Raw genomic sequence first — 21309 nt, 5'->3', positions numbered from 1 at the left:
TTAGTTCTTTAAATATTTGGTAGAATTTACCTGCAAAGCCATCTTGTCCTGGACTTTTGTTTGGGAGATTTTTGATTACCAATTCAGTTTTGTTACTAGAAATTAGTCGGTCCAAATTTTCCATTTCTTCCTGATGCACTTTTAGAAGATTGTGTTTCTAGGAGTTGATTCATTTCATCCAGGTTGTTTAATTTGTTGGCATATTTTTTATAGCATTATCTCCTAATTCTTCATATTTCTGTGGTGTCAGTGTCCTTCAAGCTTTCTGACTTTACTTGAATTCTGTTTTTTGTTGATTAGTTCAGCTAGCAGTTTATCAGTTTTATCTTTTTAAAGAATCAACTCTTCATTTATTTGAACTTTTCTAATTTTTTTTATAATCTCCACCCTCATCTTTATCATTTCCTTCCTTCTGATATTGGGTTTTGGTTTTTGTTCTTTTTTTAGTTCCTTTGGGTGTAAGATTAGATTGTTTATTTGAGATTTTTCATGTTTCTTGAGGTAGGTTTGTATCATTAAAAACTTCTGTTGTAGAACTGCTTTTGCTGCATCCCAAAGATTTTATTCTCTTTTGTTTTTGGTTTTGTATACATGTATTTTTTTTTATTTTTTCTGATTTCTTCAATGACCTGTTGGTTGTTTAGTGGCACGTTTGTCTTCCATCTTGTTTGTGTTTTTTCTAGTTCTTTTTCTTGTAATTGATTTCTAGTTTCATAGTGTTATGATAGGAAAAGATGCTTTATATGATGTCAGTCTTCTTAAATTTACTGAGACTTTTTTTTTTTTTTAAATTTTATTTGTCAGAGAGAGAGAGAGTGCACACAGTCAGACAGAGTGGCAGAGGGAGAAGCAAGCTCCCTGCGGAACAAGGAGCCTGATGTGGGACTCCATCCCAGGACACTGGAATCATGACCTGAGCTGAAGGCAGCTGCTTAACTAACTGAGCCACCTAGGCGACACTTAAATTTACTGAGACTTATGTTGTGACCTAACATGTTATCTATCATGGAATGTTCCATGTGCATTTGACGGTATATTTATTCTGCTCTTTTTTGGTTGGGTTGTTCTGTATTTACTTTTATATTTTTTAGGTCCATCTGGCCTAGTGTGTCATTCAAAGCCATTGTTTCCTTGTTAATAATTCTGTTCAGCTGATCTATCCACTGATGTAAGTGAGGTGTTAAAGTCCTCTACTATTGTATCACTGTCAGTTTTTCCCTTTATGTCTATTAAAATTTGTTTTATGTACTTAGGTGCTTTTATGTTGTGTGCCTAGATATTTACAATTGTTACATTCTCTTGTTGGGTGATCCTTTTATCACTATGTAATGTCCAGTGTTTGTCTTTTGCTGCAGTCTTCCTTTTAAAGTCTGTTTTGTTTGATATAAGTATTGCTAGCCCAACATTTTTTCTTTTTTGCTTCCTTCTGCCTAGAGTATCTTTTTCCATCCCTTCACTTTCCATCTGTGTGTGTCTTGGTTAGAAATGAGTCTTTTGTAGGCAGCTCTTTTTTTTTTTTTTAAAATCCATTCAGTCACCCCATGTCTTTTGATTGGAGTAGTTAATTTATATTAAAAGTAATTTTTGATATGTATGTACTTACTGCCATTTTGTTAATTGTTTTCTGGTTCTTGTATGTTCTTCTCTTCTCCTGCTCTCTTATGACTTGATAGCTTTTTTTAGTGTTTTGCGTGGAATCCTTTCCCTTTATTTTTTTGTGTATCTATTATAGGTTTTTGATTTGTGGTTACTGTTAGATTTATATGTAATATCCCATATGTATAGCAGTCTATGTCAATAGTTGCTTAAGTTGGAACACATTCTAAAAGCACTACATTTGGGGCACCTGGATGGCTCAGTTGTTAAGCGTCTGCCTTGCCTCAGGTCATGATCCTAGGTAGGGTCCTGGGATCAAGCCCTGCATCGGGCTCCCTGCTCAGTGGGAAGCCTGCTTCTCCCTCTCTTGCTTCCCCTGCTTGTGTTCCCTTTCTTGCTGTGTCTCTCTCTATCAAATAAATAAAATATTTAAAAAAAATCACTAAATTTTTACTATCCCTCCATTTTATGTATATGTTGTCATATTTTTTATCTTTTTATTTTGTGTATCCCTTGGAATTTTTTGGATATAATTGACTTTACTTTTTTTTGTGCTTTAACCTTGATATTGGCTTAAAAGTAATTAATCTATGTTTACTTTTACCTGTGAACTTCTCTCATAATTTTCTTCTAGTTATGTTCTCTTGTTTTCCACTAAAGAATGCCCTTTCACATTTCTCATAGGATTGTTTTGGTAGTGATGAACTCCTTCAACTCCTGTTCGGGAACCTCTTTATCTTTCAATTCTAAGTGATGATCTTGCTAAGTAGGGTATTCTTGGTTGAAGATTTTTGTTTGTTTGTTTTGTTTTCTTTGAGCACTTGAAATATATCATGCCATTCCCTTCTGGACTGTGTAGCTACTAGTATTCTGAAAGGTATATATTCTGTATATTCAGAATTTTAAAAAAATCTATCTATGGACATTTTTCTTCAGTGAAATTTATTTATTTGACAGATAGAGATCACAAGTAGGCAAAGAGGCAGGCAGAGAGAGAGGAGGAAGCAGGCTCACTGCTGAGCAGAGAGCCCGATGCGGGGCTCGATCCCAGGACTCTGGGATCATGACCCGAGCCGAAAGCAGAGGCTTTAACCCACTGAGCCACCCAGGTGCCCCTCTTCAGTGAAAATCTGACACGGAAGCCAAATTTATAAAACATATAGAATTGGAGGGCCATAGCCATTTCTGCTCATTATCATCTTCCCTTCTCAAACTCCACTTCCACTGCTATGCCCCCCTCTCCCAACTTTAAGGAGCCTTCTTGGAGTGTTTAGGACTCTGCAGAGCAATTAGAAGATAGTTTGAATATGAATCTAACACCCTTAATTGATCATTGATTTGTCTTCTTAGACTTTGGAAGTTTCAGTATAGTCTATAAGAGTATGACTGGGATGGCTTTCCTCTTTTTTTTTTTTTTAATGAGACTTGTAGGACCAAGGCCGTTTGAGCCACAGCACCTTGCTTTTTCCTCCTTAAGAAATGTACTTTTAGCAAATGGGGTTATAATTGCCTTGACCTTAGAGTTACTTCAAAACACTGTGGTTAAGTGCTTTGAACATACTTTTTGTTTTGTTTTAATTTTTAGATTTTTTTAGTTTTTTTATAGAGGGAGAGCAAGCAAGCATGGGATGGGGAGGGGTCAAGGAAGAGAGAATTTTGCGAAGACTCCACATGCAGTATAGAATCTGACACAGGTCTCAATCTCATGACCCTGAGATCTTGACCTGGACTGAAATCAAGAGTAGGACATTTAACTGACTGAGCCACCCTGGCTCTCCTGAGCATTCTTTATGCTCTTGATGAGTGTTGTTGTTTTCAATAATCATCTCACTTCATACAACACATATGTATTGAAAATTTATAATGTGCAATTTCAAAGCCAGTCCAATACTAGACTACTAAGCCAGTATTTGCTTTCTTTGTCATGTAGTTTTTTTTTTTCTTTACTTTCTCTTTCCTTTTCAGATATGCTTCAGTTCACATCAAGGGATGGCTGAGTTGTCAAGCTGGACTAGTACAATAGCCAAGCTAACTTCTCTGTCCCTATTCTCTTTCCACTTTGCGCACAAGAACAGGATTAATTTCACTGATGTGATGGTTTCATCCTTCCCAGTTTTCTCTGACCTCCTCTTTTTCTTACTGCACAGTGAATTCAGTTCAGTAGCCACTTATTTTATTTTATTTTTTTTTAAAGATTTTATTTATTTATTTGACAGAGAGAGATCACAAGCAGGCAGAGAGGCAGGCAGAGAGAGATGAAGGGAAGCAGGCCCCCTGCTGAGCAGAGAGCCCCATGCGGGACTTGATCGCAGGACCCCGAGATCATGACCCGAGCCGAAAGCAGTGGCTTAATCCACTGAGCCACTCAGGCGCCCCAGTAGCCACTTATTTTGTATGTCTTGCATTGTGAAGGCAGGAAAGAGTAGGTCTTTGCTCTCAAAAGCAGTCTTTCAGCCTTCTTAAATGCTGTGCCAAGACCTTATATGATTCGACTCATCTTTTCAGTTAATATTTCTTAAATACTTACTATGCAAAGCACTTAGTTTTAAGTATTGTATTAACTCAGTTTTCAAAATAATAAGGTAGTATTATTATTTCTGTTTCATAGATGAAAAAGGGCAGAGAAATTAAGAAACTTTATCAAATTAGTATTTGGTGCCTTTGATCATATTCTTTATGTTCTATATTCTTTATGCTCTTTAACACATCCTCCTTTCACATTAGATTTTATTATCTTCTTTATGTAGATCTCTTCCAGATTCTGCTGTTATCCACACTTACAGTCCTTGCTGCTTCTGATTCTTTAGGAGTTAAGCCATGATATGTTTAATGATGATTCTTAAGTATTTATTTATTTACATGTAAAGATTTTATTAATTTGAGGTAGCAAGAGAGAGAACATGAGCAGGGACAGAGGGAGAGGGAGAAGCAGGCTCTCTGCTGACCAGGGAGCCCAATGTGGGGTACAATCCCAGGACCCTGGGATCATGACCTGAGCCAAAGGCAGATGCTTAACTGATTGAGCCACCCAGGTGCCCAAATTTTTATTTTATTTTTACATATATTATTTGTCTTTTTTTTTTTAATTTCAAAAGCATATTTTGTTTCCCTAGTAACATTAAATAATATAATGTCAATGAATATAGAGTAGACACTAAGGGATTCTGAGCTCCTTGAGGGGAGAAACTCTTATAATTTGTATTTTTCACAAGTCAGTGTAGTACCTCATTCTTAATCAGTGGTCAGTATGGCTTATGGGTACTTTTTATTTTATTTTACTAGTTTGGTTTCTCAAGTGTGGGCTGACTGGACCTAGTAACTGACCATTCTCAGCACATCTTACATTTTGTTGGAAAATCAAATAAGCATACTGAAGTTGGTGGCTCAGTAGAAACTATTTTGATAGATAAGAAGATTTTCTAGGATGGTCTTGCTTTCCTTTTTAGGACTTTAAATTCAAATGGACCTGAGGATTTACTTACGGATGATTGGGAGGCATATATGAAAAGAATATCTTATATTTAAGGAAATAACAGATAACATTAAGTCATTTAATTCTCATAACAAACATGATGAATATAGTCATCATTATCCCTGTCTTGTGTATGAGGGATCTGAGACATAGAAAGAGTGGGCAATTTTAGGTATCTTGACCGAGAGCATGTGGCAAATCAGGGGAGAAGGGGTATTTGAACCTGGCAGTTTGGCTGCTAGCCTGTATTCCTAATTACTGCCCTACAGCCACCTCTGCTGTAATCACAGTGCAGTACCTATTGATAAGTGTCCGTATTTAGTCACATTTAATGTAGATCTCTCACAGTTGATAATTAACAAATTAAATAATACAGTATTACAAAAGAAATATTGAAAACTTTTTTGTCTTAACATTTTCTTTCAACAGTGTATTCAGTGTATACAGGCAAATCTTGGAGATAATTGCAGGTTCAAGTCTAGACCACTGCAGTGAATGAATATGACAGAAAAGCCTTATTTGCATTTACTTCCTCCACTGAAGTCTTGAATCCCTAAGTCATTCATGAGGGTCGGAATCAGCTTCTTCCAAACTTTTGTTAATGTTGATATTTTAACCTCTTCCGTCAATCAATGAATGTTCTTTAATAGGACCTAGAACAGTAAATCTTTTCCAGAAGGCTTTCAGTTTACTTTGCCCAGATCCATTAGAGGAATCACTATCTCTGGCAGCTATGGATTAATGAAATATTCTCAAATAATAAGACTTGAAAGTCAGAGTTACTTCTTGGTCCATGGGCTGGAGAATGGATGTCATGTTAGCAAGCCTGAAAATAGCATTAATCTCATTGTACATCTCCATCAGAGCTCTTTGGTGATCAGAAGGATTCTCAACGAACAGTAATACTTTAAAAGGTATTTTCCTGAGCAGTAGGTTTCTACAGTGAGCTTAAACCCATTCAGTAAACCATGTTATAAACAGATGTATTTTCATCCAGAGTTTGTTTCATTTATAGAGCACAGGCATTGTAGATTTAGCATAACTCCCTTCTTTTTTTTTTTTTTTTTAAGATTTTATTTATATTTTTTTAACAGACAGCACAAGTAGTCAGAGGCAGGTTGTGGGTGGGGAGCAGACCCCCTGCTGAGCGGAGACCAATGTGGGGCTTGATCCCAGGATCCTGAGATCATGACCTGAGCTGAAGGCAGAGGCTTAACACATTGAGCCACCCAGGCACCCTGGCATAATTCCTTTTTATTTTTTAATTTTTTTTTTAAGTAGTCTCTATGCCCAGTGGGGCTTGAATTCACGACCCTGAGATCAAGATGTTAGCTGAAATTGACTAACTGAGCCACTCAGGTGCCCTAGGATTGTCAGAATGGTAAATGAGCATTGGCTTCAATTTAGTCACCAGCTGCATTAGCCTCTGAAAGAGTCAGTCTGTCCTTTGACTTTTTTTTTTTTTTTAAAGATTTATTTAATTATTTTAGAGAGAGAGAGTGCACATGAGAGAGCATGCCCTGGGGTGGTTGGGGGCAGGGGGAGAGGGAAAGAGTCTTCAGCAGATTCTGTGCTGAGTATGGAGCCAGACATGAGACTCAGTCTCAGGACCCTGAGTTCACAAACTGAACCAAAGCCAAGAGTCAGACACTACCTGACTATGCTACCCAGGTGCCCCTGTCCTTTGAAGCCACATTGACTTCTCCTTTCTAGCTCTATAAGTGCTAGATGGCATCTTTTTCCAGTAGAAGGCTGTTTGTCTACATTGAAAATCTGTTGTAGAGTATAGCCACTTCCATTAATGATCCTAGCTAGATGTTTTGGTGGAGAACTTCCTACAGCTTCTTTATTAGCACTTGCAACTTTACCTTGTACTTTTACATTACAGAGATGGCTTCTTTGGTTAAACCTCATGAACCAACCTCTGCTAGCTTCAGACTTTCTCCTGTAGCTTCCTCACCTCTTTCAGCCTTCCTAGAATTGAAGAAAATTAGGGGCTTGCCCTGGATTAGGCTTTGACTTAAGGGAATGTTGTGGCTGGTTTGGTTTTCTAACCAGACCACTCAAACTATTTCCATGTCAGTAACAAGAATGTTTTGCTTTCTTATTATTCATTTGTTCACAGGAGTAGCACTTTTAATTTCCTTCCATAAATATTTTTTGTATTTACAACCTGGCTGACTGGTGCAGGAGACCTAGCTTTTATTTAGCCTGTGTTATTTTTAGCCTATAGCTCATGCCTTCCTCACTAAGCTTAATCATATTTAGCTTTTGTTTCAAAGTAAAAGACATGAGACTTGTCACTTCATTTCAACACTTAGAAGCCACTGAAGGGTAATTAATTAGATTAATTTCAGTATTATTGTGTCTCAGAGACTAGGGAGGCCCAAGGAGAGGGAGAGACAGGGGAACAAACAGTAGATAGAATCAGAACACACAACACTTATTAAATTCTCCATTTTACAAGGGTATGGTTTTTGGTACACCAAAACAATTACAGTAGGAACAGCAAAGATCACAGATCACCATAACAAATATAATAATTTAAAGTTTGAAATATTACAGGAATTACTAAAATAAGACACAGAGACATAAAGTGAGCAAAAGCTGTTGGAAAAACGGCACCTGTAGAGTTGATAGATGCAGGGTTGCCACAAACCTTTAATTTGTAAAAAATGTAGTATCTATGAAGTGCAGTAAAGCAAAGTACAATAAAAATAAAATACCTGGGGGGCGCTTGGGTGGCTCAATGGGTTAAGCCTCTGCCTTCAGCTGAAGTCATGATCTCAGGGTCCTGGGATCAAGCCCCACATTGGGCTCTCTGCTCAGCAGAGCCATACATGCCATCTTCCCTCTCCCTCTGTCTGCCTCTCTGCCCACTTGTGATCTCTCTCTCTCTCTCTTTATCAAATAAAATCTTTAAAAAATAAAATAAAAAATAAAATAAAGTAAAATACCTGGGGCGACTGGGTGGCTCAGTTGGTTAAGTGACTGCCTTCAGCTCAGGTCGTGATCTGGGGTTCCCAGGATTGAGTCTCACATCTGGCTCTCTGCTTAGCAAGAAGTCTCCTTCTCCCTCTGACCACCCCCCTCCATGCTCTCTCTCTCTTTCTCATTCTCTCTCTTAAATAAATAAAATCTTAAATCTCTCTCAAGTAAATAAAGTCCTAAAAAAAAAAAAAAGAATGTGGAACAACAGTTAAAAAAAATAAAATACCTGTATTTAAAAATCAGTATTTTTCTAGTGTAAAGGGAACTTGTTGATCATCCAATTGTAGAATCATGGAACCTCATTAGGGTTGGAAAGTACCTTAACAATCATCTAGACTACCACCTTTTCTATTCTTAAATCTTTTGTAGAAATACTGCCAAGTACTTGCCCAGATTAATCTTTATCAGATTACTATTGATTCTGTAGTGATTCAAAATCTATAAAATTTACCTTTCCACTTTTTTCAAGTTTTGATTTTTTTTAAAAATTCAAACTTGGATCTTAAGTCAGTTCTTCCTAATTGTAGAAAAACTCATTTATGTTACAGAATAAAGATCAGAATGCAGAGGTTTAATGATTTACCAAAAATCACATAGGCATTAAGATCATAAGTCTTCAAGTCATTCAGTAAATATGTAAGACCCTATAATAAGCTTCTCATTGTTCTAGATGCTAAGAAAATTGGTGAACAAAGGAGACCCAGTCCCGCCCTCATTATGGGCCTTATACATAATGATCCAATGAATATTACAAATAAATTCACAATATATTGGATATTCATAAATGCTATGAAAACAAAGCATGAAAAGAAGAGAAGATGGCATGTGTGGCAATATTTTTTAAAATGAGAGGATAATGTTTTACCAGAGATGATGGGAGTGAGAGACAAGCTGTACAGATATCTAATGGAAGAGCATTTAAGAAACAACATTTATGACAGAGAGAGTTAGTGCAAAGACCCTGAGGCAGGAACAGGATCAGCACAATGTGGGATCAACAAGGAGGTGATATGGTGGGAGCAGTTTGAGAGAGGTTCAGAGTTTTAGAACTGTGGTCAGGTGAGAAAGGCTAGAATCAGATCATAGAGGATGTTGTTGTAGGCCATGGTAAAGGCTTCAGTTCTGAAGGAGAAGGAAAACCATTGTTGCTTTCTGATTAGGGAGTGATGTGTAGTGCACCCTCTACATTTTTGAAGGCTGTTTGTGTTTAAAGCACTGTCTAAAAGCTGCCAGGGTATCAGTAAGATAATATCCTTGCTTTCTGGAAGCATGTTATCTAATGAAGATAAATTGTAAACAAGTAATTACAATAAAAGCATAAGTGAAATTAGTTGTAAATGTAATAGATGTAAATAATGTAAATGTAAGCAGAGCTGTATGAGTGGAAGAAGAAGGAACCCTTAATTGTAATCACAGAAATTAGTGAGGAGCTACTGGACCCAAGAAATCAATTGACCATCTGTTTCTAATCAAAGTGAGTAGGCTTGTTAAGGAGCCTCTCCTCTTAACAGAAGTTTTAACTCAGCCACCTCACCCTCAAAAAGCTCTAACGGGAGAAGAACAAGGAGATAGTGTTAAGAGATTTCTTTATCATTGCTTTTTTTTTTTTAAAATATTTTATTTATTTAACACAGAGAGATCACAAGTAGGCAGAGAGGCAGGCTGGTGGGTGGGAAGCAGGCTCCCTGCTGAGCAGAGAGCTGGATGTGGGGCTCAATCCCAGGACCCTGAGGTCATGACCTGAGCCGAAGGCAGAGGTTTAACCCACTGAGCCACCCATGTTAAAAGCTGTAAGAGTTTATTAATACTAGTACTGCAGCTCCTCTGACATTCCCTTTTATAAAGGACAGAGCATGCTTCTGAAGTATGTTAAAAAACACTTGAAACTATCACTTCACTTGTAGGAATGAAGAAAAGAAAAAGAAAAACAATCCTTTCATGTATTTGAAAGATCACTTGGTTTTGCAGTTTTCAAATAATATCTTTCAGTTGGATGAATTTTCATTATATTAGCAAAATGTGGAGAAAATTATGATTAAGTCTATTTTTAAGTGGCCTAAGAGATTAAATTTAGAGTACTTTATGCCCTTAAGATCACTGCAGATGGTATTTGCAAGTGTCAATATTTTTTCTCTTAATATACAGATTAATTTAGAGTGTGCTTTGAAATAAAAATGTGTTATTCATGTAGAACTTCTTTAACAAAATGGTTATGTAACCTGTATCTCGGCAGAAGCACATGCCATTTGAGAAGAAAGTACCACATTATAGGGATGGCACACTTCTCTTGGCTGTAGTACCAACAAGGGAAGGCCTCCTACTGGACAACTCTGTGTCTTATCTCTCCCACTTTCAGATTTCTGTAAGGCATTGGTAGAGACCCTGAGTTGCACTTACTTTTCTGAAGACCACTCAATAGCCAGCTGCCTCACCTAGGTCGGTCTCTTTTGGTGAAGTTTCCTTATCTAAGTTACTTGTATCCTATTTGAGTTATAGTGGTCTTCCTAGATGGCTTGTTGGTGGAACTCTAAGAATTTCCTCCTTACTTGATCCTACAGCTAGCAATTAGATGTCAGATTTGCTTCCCCAACCAAGTTTTTTATATGTTTTTGCTAATCCAAAGTGAACACTGTATTGCCTCACATTCCCCCTGCTAAAGAATACTCAGAATACTCAATACTTCATTTTAAAATACAAAATCCAAAAAAGGAATACTTCACCATTTTTTTTTATTGAGTTGTAATTCACATACCTTAAACATCGGCCTTTTAAAGTATACAATTTAGTGTTTTTCATTGTATTGACAAGGTTGTGTGACCATTACACACATTCATTTATTGGCCCGAAAAGAAATGCTGCACCCATTAACAGTCACTCCCTATTCTCTCCTCCTCCTAGCCCTTGGCAGCTACTGATCTGCTTTCTGTCTCTGCATATTTGTTTATTCTGAACATTTCATATAAATGGAATCGTACAATATGTGGGTTTTGGTTTCTGGCTGCTTTCACTTAGCTTAATGTTTTCAAGGTTTATCCATGTTGTAGCATGTATTAGTGTTTTATTTCCCCCCCCCCCCCTCCTTTTTTTTTTAAAAGATTTTATTTATGTGAGAAAGAGAGAGCACCAGCACAGGGGGAGGGAGAGGGGGAGAAGTAGACTCTGTCTGAAATAAAAATGTGTTATTGTGTAAAACTTCTTTAACAAAATGGTCATGTAACCTGTATCTCTGAGAAGCACATGCCAATTGAGAAGAAAGTACCACTGGACATCTCAGGATCCAATCCCAGGATCCTGAGATGGCCTGAGCTGAAGACTTAACTGACTGAGCCACCAAGGTGCCCCAGTACTTCATTCATTTTTATAGTGGTTAATACTCTGTTATATAGATTGCCATGTTTTGTTTTTCTGTTCATCACTGATAGACATTTGATTCTACTTTTGGCTGTTAGGAATTACGCTGCTGTGAACATTTGTGTGCACGTTTTTTGTATGGACATATATTTCAGTTTGTCTTGTCTTTTGAACCGTTGCTTGTTCTTTGGAAGCTCAGCTTCTGTCCCTGCCTACAGAGGCCCCTGTTCATATAAATCTTTAGCAGTGACATCCTCTTACTTATAATCTTACTGTTGTTTGGTAGATTTAGACATTACTTCTCCAAGAAACCTCTTGAGTCTAATGTGAAAACTTGGAGGAAGTAAGGCAGGATTAGTAAAATCCCCTGGATTGCTGGATTTAAATCTTAGGAAAGGGTCTGCCAATTACCTTTTCTATAATGTATGTGATTGATAGGACTTTGAGTGTGGAGAGGTTTCACTACCAAATCCTTGCTCTGCTAAGCAAAACTGCAGTTTCTTACACTGTATTGAAGAGAGAGCAGTTGAGATCCTCGCACTGAATTTATTTTATAGGTAAAAAAATAATAATCATGAAGTAGCTATGGAGTTTGGTCTTCAGCATGGAGTTTTTTAAGTGTAGTTGTATTTTAGTAGGGTAGGCTTCTGAGAAGTTTTTAGATAATACTGGAATAATTGAATGTAATATATAGCAGTAACATATTCTAACACTCAAGAGAATATTTTGCTGGTCAAGTAACTGAGAATGCAAAGGTGAAGGGGGTATATATTCAGACATGGTGTAGTCAAGTTTTCAACTACTATGTAGACCAAATACTACCTCATTTCATTAAATTTTCCCAAAAGAACACCAAAAAATCCATTTCCAGTGGTTTAATAATAGCTTACTCTATTTTCAGCCCCCCCTTTTAAAAGATTTTATTTATTTATTTATTTGACAGAGATCACAAGTAGGCAGAGAGAGGCAGGCAGAGAGAGAGAGAAGCAGGCTCCCTGCTGAGTAGGGAGCCTGATGTGGGGCTCGATCCCAGGACCCTGGGATCATGACCTGAGCCAAAGGCAGAGGCTTAACGCACTCAACCACCCAGGTGCCACCCCCTCCCCTTAAAATTATTTATTTATTTATTTGAGAGAGAGTGAAAGCGAGAGAGATTATGGAATGAGAGGGAGAAGCAGACTCACTGCTGTGCAGAGAGCCCGATGTGGGGCTTGATGGGATCATGATCTGAGCCGAAGGCAGCTGCCTAACCATCTGAGCCACCCAGGTGCCCCTATTTTCTACCTGTTTTAAACTATTACTTTTACTTCTGGCAGGAAGGAGAGGCAAGAAGTATGTATGCACTTGGCAGTCATTAGTTAAATACTTCACTAGGATCCTATTTTATAAATGAAAAAATTGAAAGGCTCTTGAGGTGGAATGTTGTTCTGATTTCTTCTCTTTTTAGGACATTTTCCCTGTACTTTTAGGGTAATTTTCTTGCCAGATTAGTTTGTAAATTGTCAGTGTTTCCTAAAAGGAGAAAACTCAAATTGCTTGAAAAAACTGAAAGGATACTCTGAAGAATTTTATTAAAGACAGTGTAAACCAAACCAAGTGAGATTAATTCTGTGCCATATATGATTAAGCTATAGACTTTATCTGGAATTATAAAGTATGACGCCTGTTTTAATACTTTGTAATTTTGTTTGTTTGTTTGTTTCAGTGAAAAGTGTAAGGCTAGAGGATTTACCGTGATTGTGGATGGCAGAAAATCACAGTGGAATGTGGTGAAAACAGTAGTCTTAATGCTACAGGTAATTTTATTTTTGACTATTAGGAAATGGTTTTATTTTATAGCAACAGATAAAGTGATAATGGAAATGCATTTCATTTATTTCACTGTGCCCAACCTTCTCAGCAGTGACTGAGTTCTGAAATGCACATTACTGGATTTTTAAAATTCATTTCTGAGTAATAGAGGTTTGATTTGAATAGTAAAATAAATTTGAGACCTATTCTAAAGATTCGTAAATGATAAAAAATAGTATGTTGTGTTTAAATAATTTAGTAAGTAGGCCAGTGAATCCAAAAGTGTAAGATCTTGTCAGACTTACCTGGGAGTTTCTGTGTACTGTGATATCTACATCGTCCCCTGTCTTCTCCGTTCTGATACTGTAGGTGGCAGCAGGACTGGGTAAGTCTAGGCTGGAAGAGCTTCTCATGTGGTTCTGAGCAGTCTTTTCCTTCTGTTCGTACTTTCCTCTCAAGAGTACCAGGATTTGTGGTACTTCCTGGAAGAAATGTACTTGACAGCTGTGTCCTTGGGAACTTGAGCAGCCCACAAACCAGCATTTAATAAACAGCTGCAGTTGCAAAGTCTTTGGTCTGATACTAGTTTTTGTATTGTGTTCCTCACAGGAAGATTTCACAATCTTTGCTTGTACTAGGTACCTACCTACCTAGTAAACATTCTTAGCTTTATTATTAGGGTATTGAAGACGTTGTGATCCGAAATGGAAAAATAAACCATTTGAGTGATTTAAAGGCGGCAGATTGCTCTAATGTATCTGTGTTTCCTTAGAAAGTCTTCAAGAGAATGTAGAAATTAAGTGAGTTAAATAAAAGAGATTATCTAATTTAGATGAAAGAAAGTGAAAAGTACATTCCTAGCAGGGACACTGACTTAGTGATAGCTCAGAGATAAAACAAATATAATGAAGGGATTTGATGGCAGGTCAGTTTGGAGAAAATAGAAGTTGACAGTTATATGGGAAAATGAGTATTCAGTTAGGTAAATATCACTGACATTGAAAGAAAGATCCAGTATTTTAAATGAATTGAGAAATAATTAGTAGCTGCTTTTGGGTTCTGTGGAAAGAAGTATAATTTCAAATTTTATTTCATTTTCATTTATTTTTTTTTTAAGATTTTATTTATTTATTTGAGAGGGAGAGAGAAAGAGCACAAGCAGGAGTGGCAGAGGAAGAGGGAGAAGGAAGCTTCCCGCTGAGCAGGGAATCCTCTGCTGACTCCATCCTAGGACCCTGAGATCATGATCCAAGCTGAAGCCAGATACTTAACTGACTGAATCACCGAGGTGCTCCATAATTTAGAATTTTAAATGCTAACTAAGAAGAATGGTTCTTAATGTTTTATTTTTTATTTGGGATTAGAAAAAAGGGATTTTGGGGGGTGGGAACTAGTAATTTCAGTGCTCAGTATGGTTTGGGTAGTGTACTAAACTTTCTATAAATTAATCTCATTTAATTTTATCCTCACAACCTTGGGAGGCAGGTTCTATTATCCCAAAGATCAGCTGAGGCTCAGAGTTTTTATTTTATTTCATTTCATTTTATTTCATTTCACTTATTAAAAAGATTTTATTTATTTATTTGAGAGGGAGAAAGCATGAGAAGAGGAGAGTGAGAAGCAGACCTCCTGCTGAGCAGGGAACCTGATGCCAGGCTTGATCCTAGGACCCTGAGATTATGACCTGATCTGAAGGCAGATGCTTAACCTACTGAGGCACCCACACACCCCCATGCTCAAAGATTTTAAATAACCAGGTTCTTATAATGAACATGGGAAAGAGCTGCAGTTGGAATTTAACATGGCCTAACTCCCAGGTCTTGGCTTTATCCTTTACAAAGGGGATATTTACCAATGTGGGGGGTATTGGAGGTCTATCCAAAGGATCTATCCATTATCTTCTTCTTAAATTTGTGGCCTAAACCTTTATCATTAGAATCACTCCTTTGGGTTGGAAAGGCTATAGCCCACAGAGGATCAGTTTTTTAAGGGAGCACAGGTTGGTATTCCATCACTTTTTTTGTCTGGTGTATTCCCAGCACTTTTATATTCCATCCCTAAAGATGAACTCTTCTTGTAAAAGTTGTTAAAATAACTATTAGGTGAGAAATCCATTAATTATGACCTTGTGTTCTTCCTTTCATCCTGTCATTCAACTGTGTCACAGATGACCTGTTTGGGACTTGCTGTATGAACTGGACTTTGATCAGTGGCAGTTTTGAAGAACAATCAGTGGATGATTTAATCCCCTCTTGCGATTTCTTTCCTGATAGGTATTTTAACAACTTTTGGATTTATTAATAGTTAACATTTTCAGAAGTTGCAATGGCCTTTTGTTTACTCCTATTCAAACAGTTTTTACATACGTAATCATTCATTGCTTTTATTTCAGAAGGTACTAGTACCAGTTATTTGGGATCCCAGAGCTTAATGTTGGCTTTGTTTATAACTAATATTCTCTAAAATGAGTGGTTTGGTTTTTCTTGTTTCTCACTACTTTAATATTCAATCATTTTGAAGTAATAGCCTTCCACTAGTCAATATATAAATAAACCTCAGTCTAGCCTAGATTTCCCAACCTCTGATAACTTTTGATACTGTTGAATTTTTTTTATCTTACTCATAATCCAGTCATTGCAGCAGGCACCAGATTTGTTATGTGCCCAAAAATGTGTTTAAATTGAAAGATTTCTATTTTCTCCTAATTAATAATAATTAATTGTAACCATAATTTATTATTATTCAGTTGTGCCATTTATCATCTTAAATGGTATTTGACCCCTAGAGTTTGTAAATAAAGTTTTACTGAAACTCAGCTATGTCTATTCATTTATATTTTTTATAGTTGCTTTCATACTACAATGACAGACTTGAAGTAGTTGCATTAGAGACTTTGCATAGCCTGCAAAGCCTAAAATATTTATTATCTACACTTTTGGAAAGAATTTACTGACTCCCGGTGTAGAACATTTGAAATGGTGTGGTAGAACTTTAGAGTCAGACCTGGTTTCTGTTTTAGTACCACAAGTAAACAACTCTGTTATATTGGACAAGCTTCTTTGAAACTCAGTTTACTCTCCTGTAAAATTGGGAGAATGAGATTTCCTTGTTAATGTGAATTCATTTCTTCAACAGATATTTATGGAGTGTTTTCTATATGCCAGGCACTGTCATAGGCTGGAGATATAGGGGTGACATGTAGATAAGGTAATTGCCATTGGGAGGCTAGTGTTCTACTTAAGGAGTCAGTAAGTAATTATGCTAAGTACTAATTAATGTAACAGCAGACAGTGATAAGTGCTATGAGGCAACATACAATAGTAGATGATCACTGAATCAGATGGTACAACTTTAGATAGGGTGGTCAGGGAAGGTCTCTCTGTAACTTAATGGAGGGAGCATTCTTCCTAGGTGTATAGGACAGAAAACACTCCAGACAGAGGAAACATCAAGGGTATAAGCCTCAGGTGGAAACAGACTTGTTACATTCCAGCAACAGCAGGAAACTTAGTATGACTGGGGGGGGGGGGGGGTAATGAGCTAAGAGGAGAGGGTGTGAGCTGAGGTCTGAGGGTCAGTGGGGCCCTGAGCCTGGAGGGCGTTCTAGGCTTTGGAAAGGAGTTTGAATTTTACTGTGAGCATGGAAAAATGTGAAGAAAGGAAGGCAGCCTGTTTTTTTTTTTTTTTTTTTTAAAGCTGACTCGTTTGGGGATGTTAGCAATGTGGGTGGTAGAAATGGATAGGTTTAAGATCTTATTTAAAGATAGACTGTATGGGGTTTGCTGATAAAATATACATGGAATATTTTATTAACTCAGTAAATGTTAACTTCCATTCTTCTTTAGGTAATATGAATAACCATATCTATTAAATGTGAAATATTTGTCAGAGATTAGCTAGTCCTGTTCTTCAAGTTAATAATCAAGCAGAATCTGGGCTTTTTTGTATAATGGCCAGTAAGAAATTTATTTTATGAGAAAATTGATTTTACACTTTTGAAGAAATTCTCCCAAGGTGATTGTGTTAAAAAAATTTCTTTTCATATGTAGAAAAACCAAATGTAGTAGTTTGCCAATTAAAAATTGTCTTACAGCTTAATCTGAATATATACCTATTAGATTCGGTACAACACAAAAATAATTCACATGTACTGTGTATATTACATTGAAATCTTTTCTGAATTGACTTGTCTTTCCAAGTATTTCTTTATTGCCATGTATGTTTTGAAGTTTGGAGTATTTCTTATTATATTAATTCTTTTCCAAGGGTCTTTTAATTACTCAGCCCAACCATGAAAACCTAGTAATTTATAACTTTAATAAATTATTCATTTTACATGTATAATTTATAATTTATTTTTTTATTTTTTTATTTTATAGAATGTTGTTCCAGCTGAGGTGTCCCTTGTTTGTGTAGTGAAGCCTGATGAATTCTGGGATAAGAAAGTAACACATTTTTGTTTTTGGAAAGAGAAGGATAGACTTGGCTTTGAGGTAAATAAACTCTGTTAAAAAGCAGAAATGTGTTGTATCTTTAAAAATAGCATATTGCTGCTATTTTATTTGCTCATCGTTGGAAACTAAGCTGAGCTTGTGCAGTGATGAGTCAGTGCCTAAGCAATGATGAGTATATAATTGACATTCAGATACTTGTGGAATATATTATGATTCTTTGTCAAAGACTATAAATTTTTTCTTGTTTTCATTTGTATCACTCTTTATAAACTTTGAGTAAGTAGAACTTTTTATTTAAACAAAAAAAGTATTACTGAGAGGACATTTAGCTAATACTAGGAAACCCTGGACATTTTGAAATTGGAGTCTATTTTGTGTGATATGTCATAATTATTTTTAGTATCTGGTTTGGTTTTCATCCATGAAAAAAAGTTATTTGTCCTTTCCTATGGACACTCTCTGTCTTCATCTGTCTTGTGTAAAAAGTACATCTTATTGTAGATCAGAAAAGAAGTTCCAGATGGAATACAAATTTAAACAATTCTGTCATATTTTTCCTGCCACAACCTGTTAAAAGTTTTTTTTATCTGTGATACTATATCTGGTTCTGAACTGTACCTTGTTTGACATTAATATAGCTATTCAGCTTACTTTTGACTAGTGTTGGCATATTGTATCTTTTTCCATAATACCTTTTTACTTATCATCTATTTACCTATTTCTTTATATTTAAAGTGGGCTTCTTATAGTATCCTTGGGTCTTGCTTTCATATCCATTCTGACAATGTCCTTTGCAGTGTTTCATAAAACCATTTATATTCAGTGTAATTATTAATACAGGTGGATTAAAATCTATCATCTTGCTAGATTTTATGTACTTTTTGGTTCTTTTTTTGCCTTCTTTTGGATTATTTTTTATTATTACATTTTATCTCCATTGTAGTTTACATCCCTTATTAAGAAAAATTTTTTATGTCCATGCCCTAAGTTCACAATGTATATCTTTAATTACCTAAATACTATAACACTTAATATGTAGTAGAAATTATTTAAAACAGTATATATCCAGCACTTCCATTGTAGTCATACATTTTACTTCTCCTGTTCTATAAACACACAATAGATGGTTACTATTTTTGCCACTGATAGTTTATTTACAGCAATTAAAATAATAAAAAAATGAACTTTATCTTTCTTTATGCCACTTACGGTGTTCTTCATTTCTTTTTGGAGATTTCATCTTTTTGTTTGATATGTTCCTTCTGCCTAAAGGACTTCCTTTAACATATCTTGCAGAACAGGTCTGTTGGCTTTGAATTTTTTTAGCTTTTGTTTTCCTTAAAAAACCTATTGTTTCTGTTATGTTTTTGAAAGATATTTTCAGTGGGTATGGAATTTTGTTGCATTATTTTTTTCTGTTAGCACATTAACTATATAACACCATTGACTTCTCATTCCCATATCTTCTTCTTTTTTTTTTTTTTTTTTAAGATTTTATTTGTTTATTTGACAGAGAAAGATCAAAAGCAGGCAGCTGAGAGAGAGGGGGAAGCAGGCTCCCTGTCAAGCAGAAAGCCTGATGCAGGGCTTGATCCCAGGACCCTGAGATTGTGACCTGAGATGAAGGCAGAGACTTCACCCACTGAGCCACGCAGGCTCCCCTCATTCTCATAGTTCCTGAGGAGAGTTCTATTATTTGTATCGTTAGCCTGCTGTGTGCCATATATCTTTTTTCCCCTGTTGGCCACCTATAAGATTTTCACTTTAGGAGCTCCTGGGTGGCCCTGCGTCAGGCTCTCTGCTCGGTGGGGAGCCTGCTTCCCCTTTCTCTCTGCCTGCTGCTCTGCCTACTTGTGATCTCTCTCTCTCTGTCAAATAAATGAATAAAATCTTAAAAAAAAAAAAGATTTTCACTTTATTTTTGGGTTTTCAGCATTTTTATTATATAATGCCTAGGTGTATTTTATTTGGTATTTGTTCTCTTTGGTGTTCTCTGCATTTGTTGGATCTCTGGTTTGATGTCAGCCATTAATTTTGGAAAATTCTTAAAAATTTTTTTTAAATATTTTCTTCATCCCATTTTCTTTTTCTATTTCTTCTAGAAGTCCAATTATATGTAACTTAGACTATTTGAAAATTTCTCACCATTCTGTGTTGTTGTTCTTATTTATTTTTTCTGTTTTATCTCTTTGTGTTTCAGTTTGGGTATTTTCTGTTGATCCATTTTCAAGTTACTGTTTGTCTTTATTGAGTTTGTTGAAACCCATTCATTGTAAGATTACTTTATCTACGTTACCATGTTTTCAGTTTGTGACATTTCTTTTTTTATCCCTTTTTTTTTTTTTAAAAGATTTTATTTATTTATTTGACAGAGAGAGAGGGAGGGAGGGAGGAAGAAAGGGAGGGACAGTGAGAGAGGGAACACAAGCAGGTAGAGTGGGATAGGGAGAAGCAGGCTTTCTGCTGAGCAGGGAGCCTGATGTGGGGGCTCAATCCCAGGACCCTGGGATCATCACCTGAGCTGAAGGCAGATGCTTAACAACTGAGCCACCCAGGTGCCCCAATTTTTTTAAATTAGCTTATAATGTAGTATTTGTTTCAGGGTTACAGGTGTTGATTCATTAGTCTTAACATAACACCCAGTGCTCACCACCACACATGCTCTTCCAGTGTCCATTACCCAACTGCCTCATTCCCTTCATCCTCCTCCCCTCCAGCAACCCTTAGTTTGTTTCCTAAAATTAAGAGTCTCTTACGGTTTTTCTCCCTCTCTGGTTTTGTCTTGTTTCATTTTTTCCTCTCTTCCCCTATGATCCCCTGCCTTGTTACTTAAATTCCACCTATCAGTGAGTTCATATAATTGTCTTTCTCTGATTGACTTATTTCACTTTGCATTATCCCTTCTAGTTCCATCCATGTTGTTGCAAATGGCAAGATTGCTTTTTTTGATGGCTGCTTAATATTCCATTTAATATATACACCACATCTTTATCCATTCATCTCTCAGTGGATATCTGGGCTCTTTCCATAGTTTGGGTGTTGTAGACATTGCAGCTATAAACATTGGGGCACAGGTGCCTCTTTGGATCACTATATTTGTATCTTTGGCGTAAATACTCAGTAGTGCAATAACTGGGTCATAGGGTAGCCCTATTTTCAACTTTTTTGAGGAATCTCCATACTGTTTCCAGAGTGGCTGCACCAGCTTGCATTCCCTGTTTGTAACATTTCTATTTTTTAAATTTCTATCTCTGTTGAAATTCCCCATTTCTTCTTGCATGTTGTCTTGCACTTTTTCCACGAGAACCTTCAGCATGTATTATATTATCTTAAATTCCCTACTTGATACTTCTACTATTCTGGGTCTTCCTCTAGTTATATCTTTTGCTTTGTTTCCTGACAGTGGGTTGTTGTTTTTTTTTTCGTGCCTTTTGCATTCCTTGTCTTTTGTTGCATGTTGGACATCTTGTTTAGGACTGAGGTAAACAGTATTGTACCTAAACATGGGTCCATCTTGGCTTTTGCTAGGGTTTTTTTGGGGCAGGAGAATTACCCTAGCCAGGAGTTGAATTGACTTTGACTTTGGTTGGTGCTATTATTTTCTTCAGTGTACCACAGGCTTAGGTTGTGTTTATTTATTATTATTTTTTTTAT

General features: G+C 36.4%; 1 protein-coding gene across 5 annotated transcripts in view; it reads left to right on the top strand.

Annotated features, from left to right (window-relative positions):
• SESTD1 (SEC14 and spectrin domain containing 1) overlaps positions 1–21309 on the top strand; it is a 137118-nt gene that overhangs the window by 54280 nt on the left and 61529 nt on the right. For 4 of the 5 annotated variants that reach the window (XM_059394255.1, XM_059394253.1, XM_059394256.1 and 1 more), the window contains 2 exons: positions 13116–13206; positions 17581–17694. In XM_059394255.1, the coding sequence (XP_059250238.1) occupies positions 13116–13206; positions 17581–17694 (205 nt within the window). The remainder of the gene's footprint in view (positions 1–13115; positions 13207–17580; positions 17695–21309) is intronic. The other variant, XM_059394254.1, reaches the window with a different exon arrangement.

The sequence above is a fragment of the Mustela nigripes genome, chromosome 3 (assembly GCF_022355385.1).
Source record: "Mustela nigripes isolate SB6536 chromosome 3, MUSNIG.SB6536, whole genome shotgun sequence".
NCBI lineage: Eukaryota > Metazoa > Chordata > Mammalia > Carnivora > Mustelidae > Mustela > Mustela nigripes.
The sequence above is the reverse complement of the archived record's forward strand: the minus strand, read 5'-3'. Positions and strand labels throughout refer to the sequence as shown.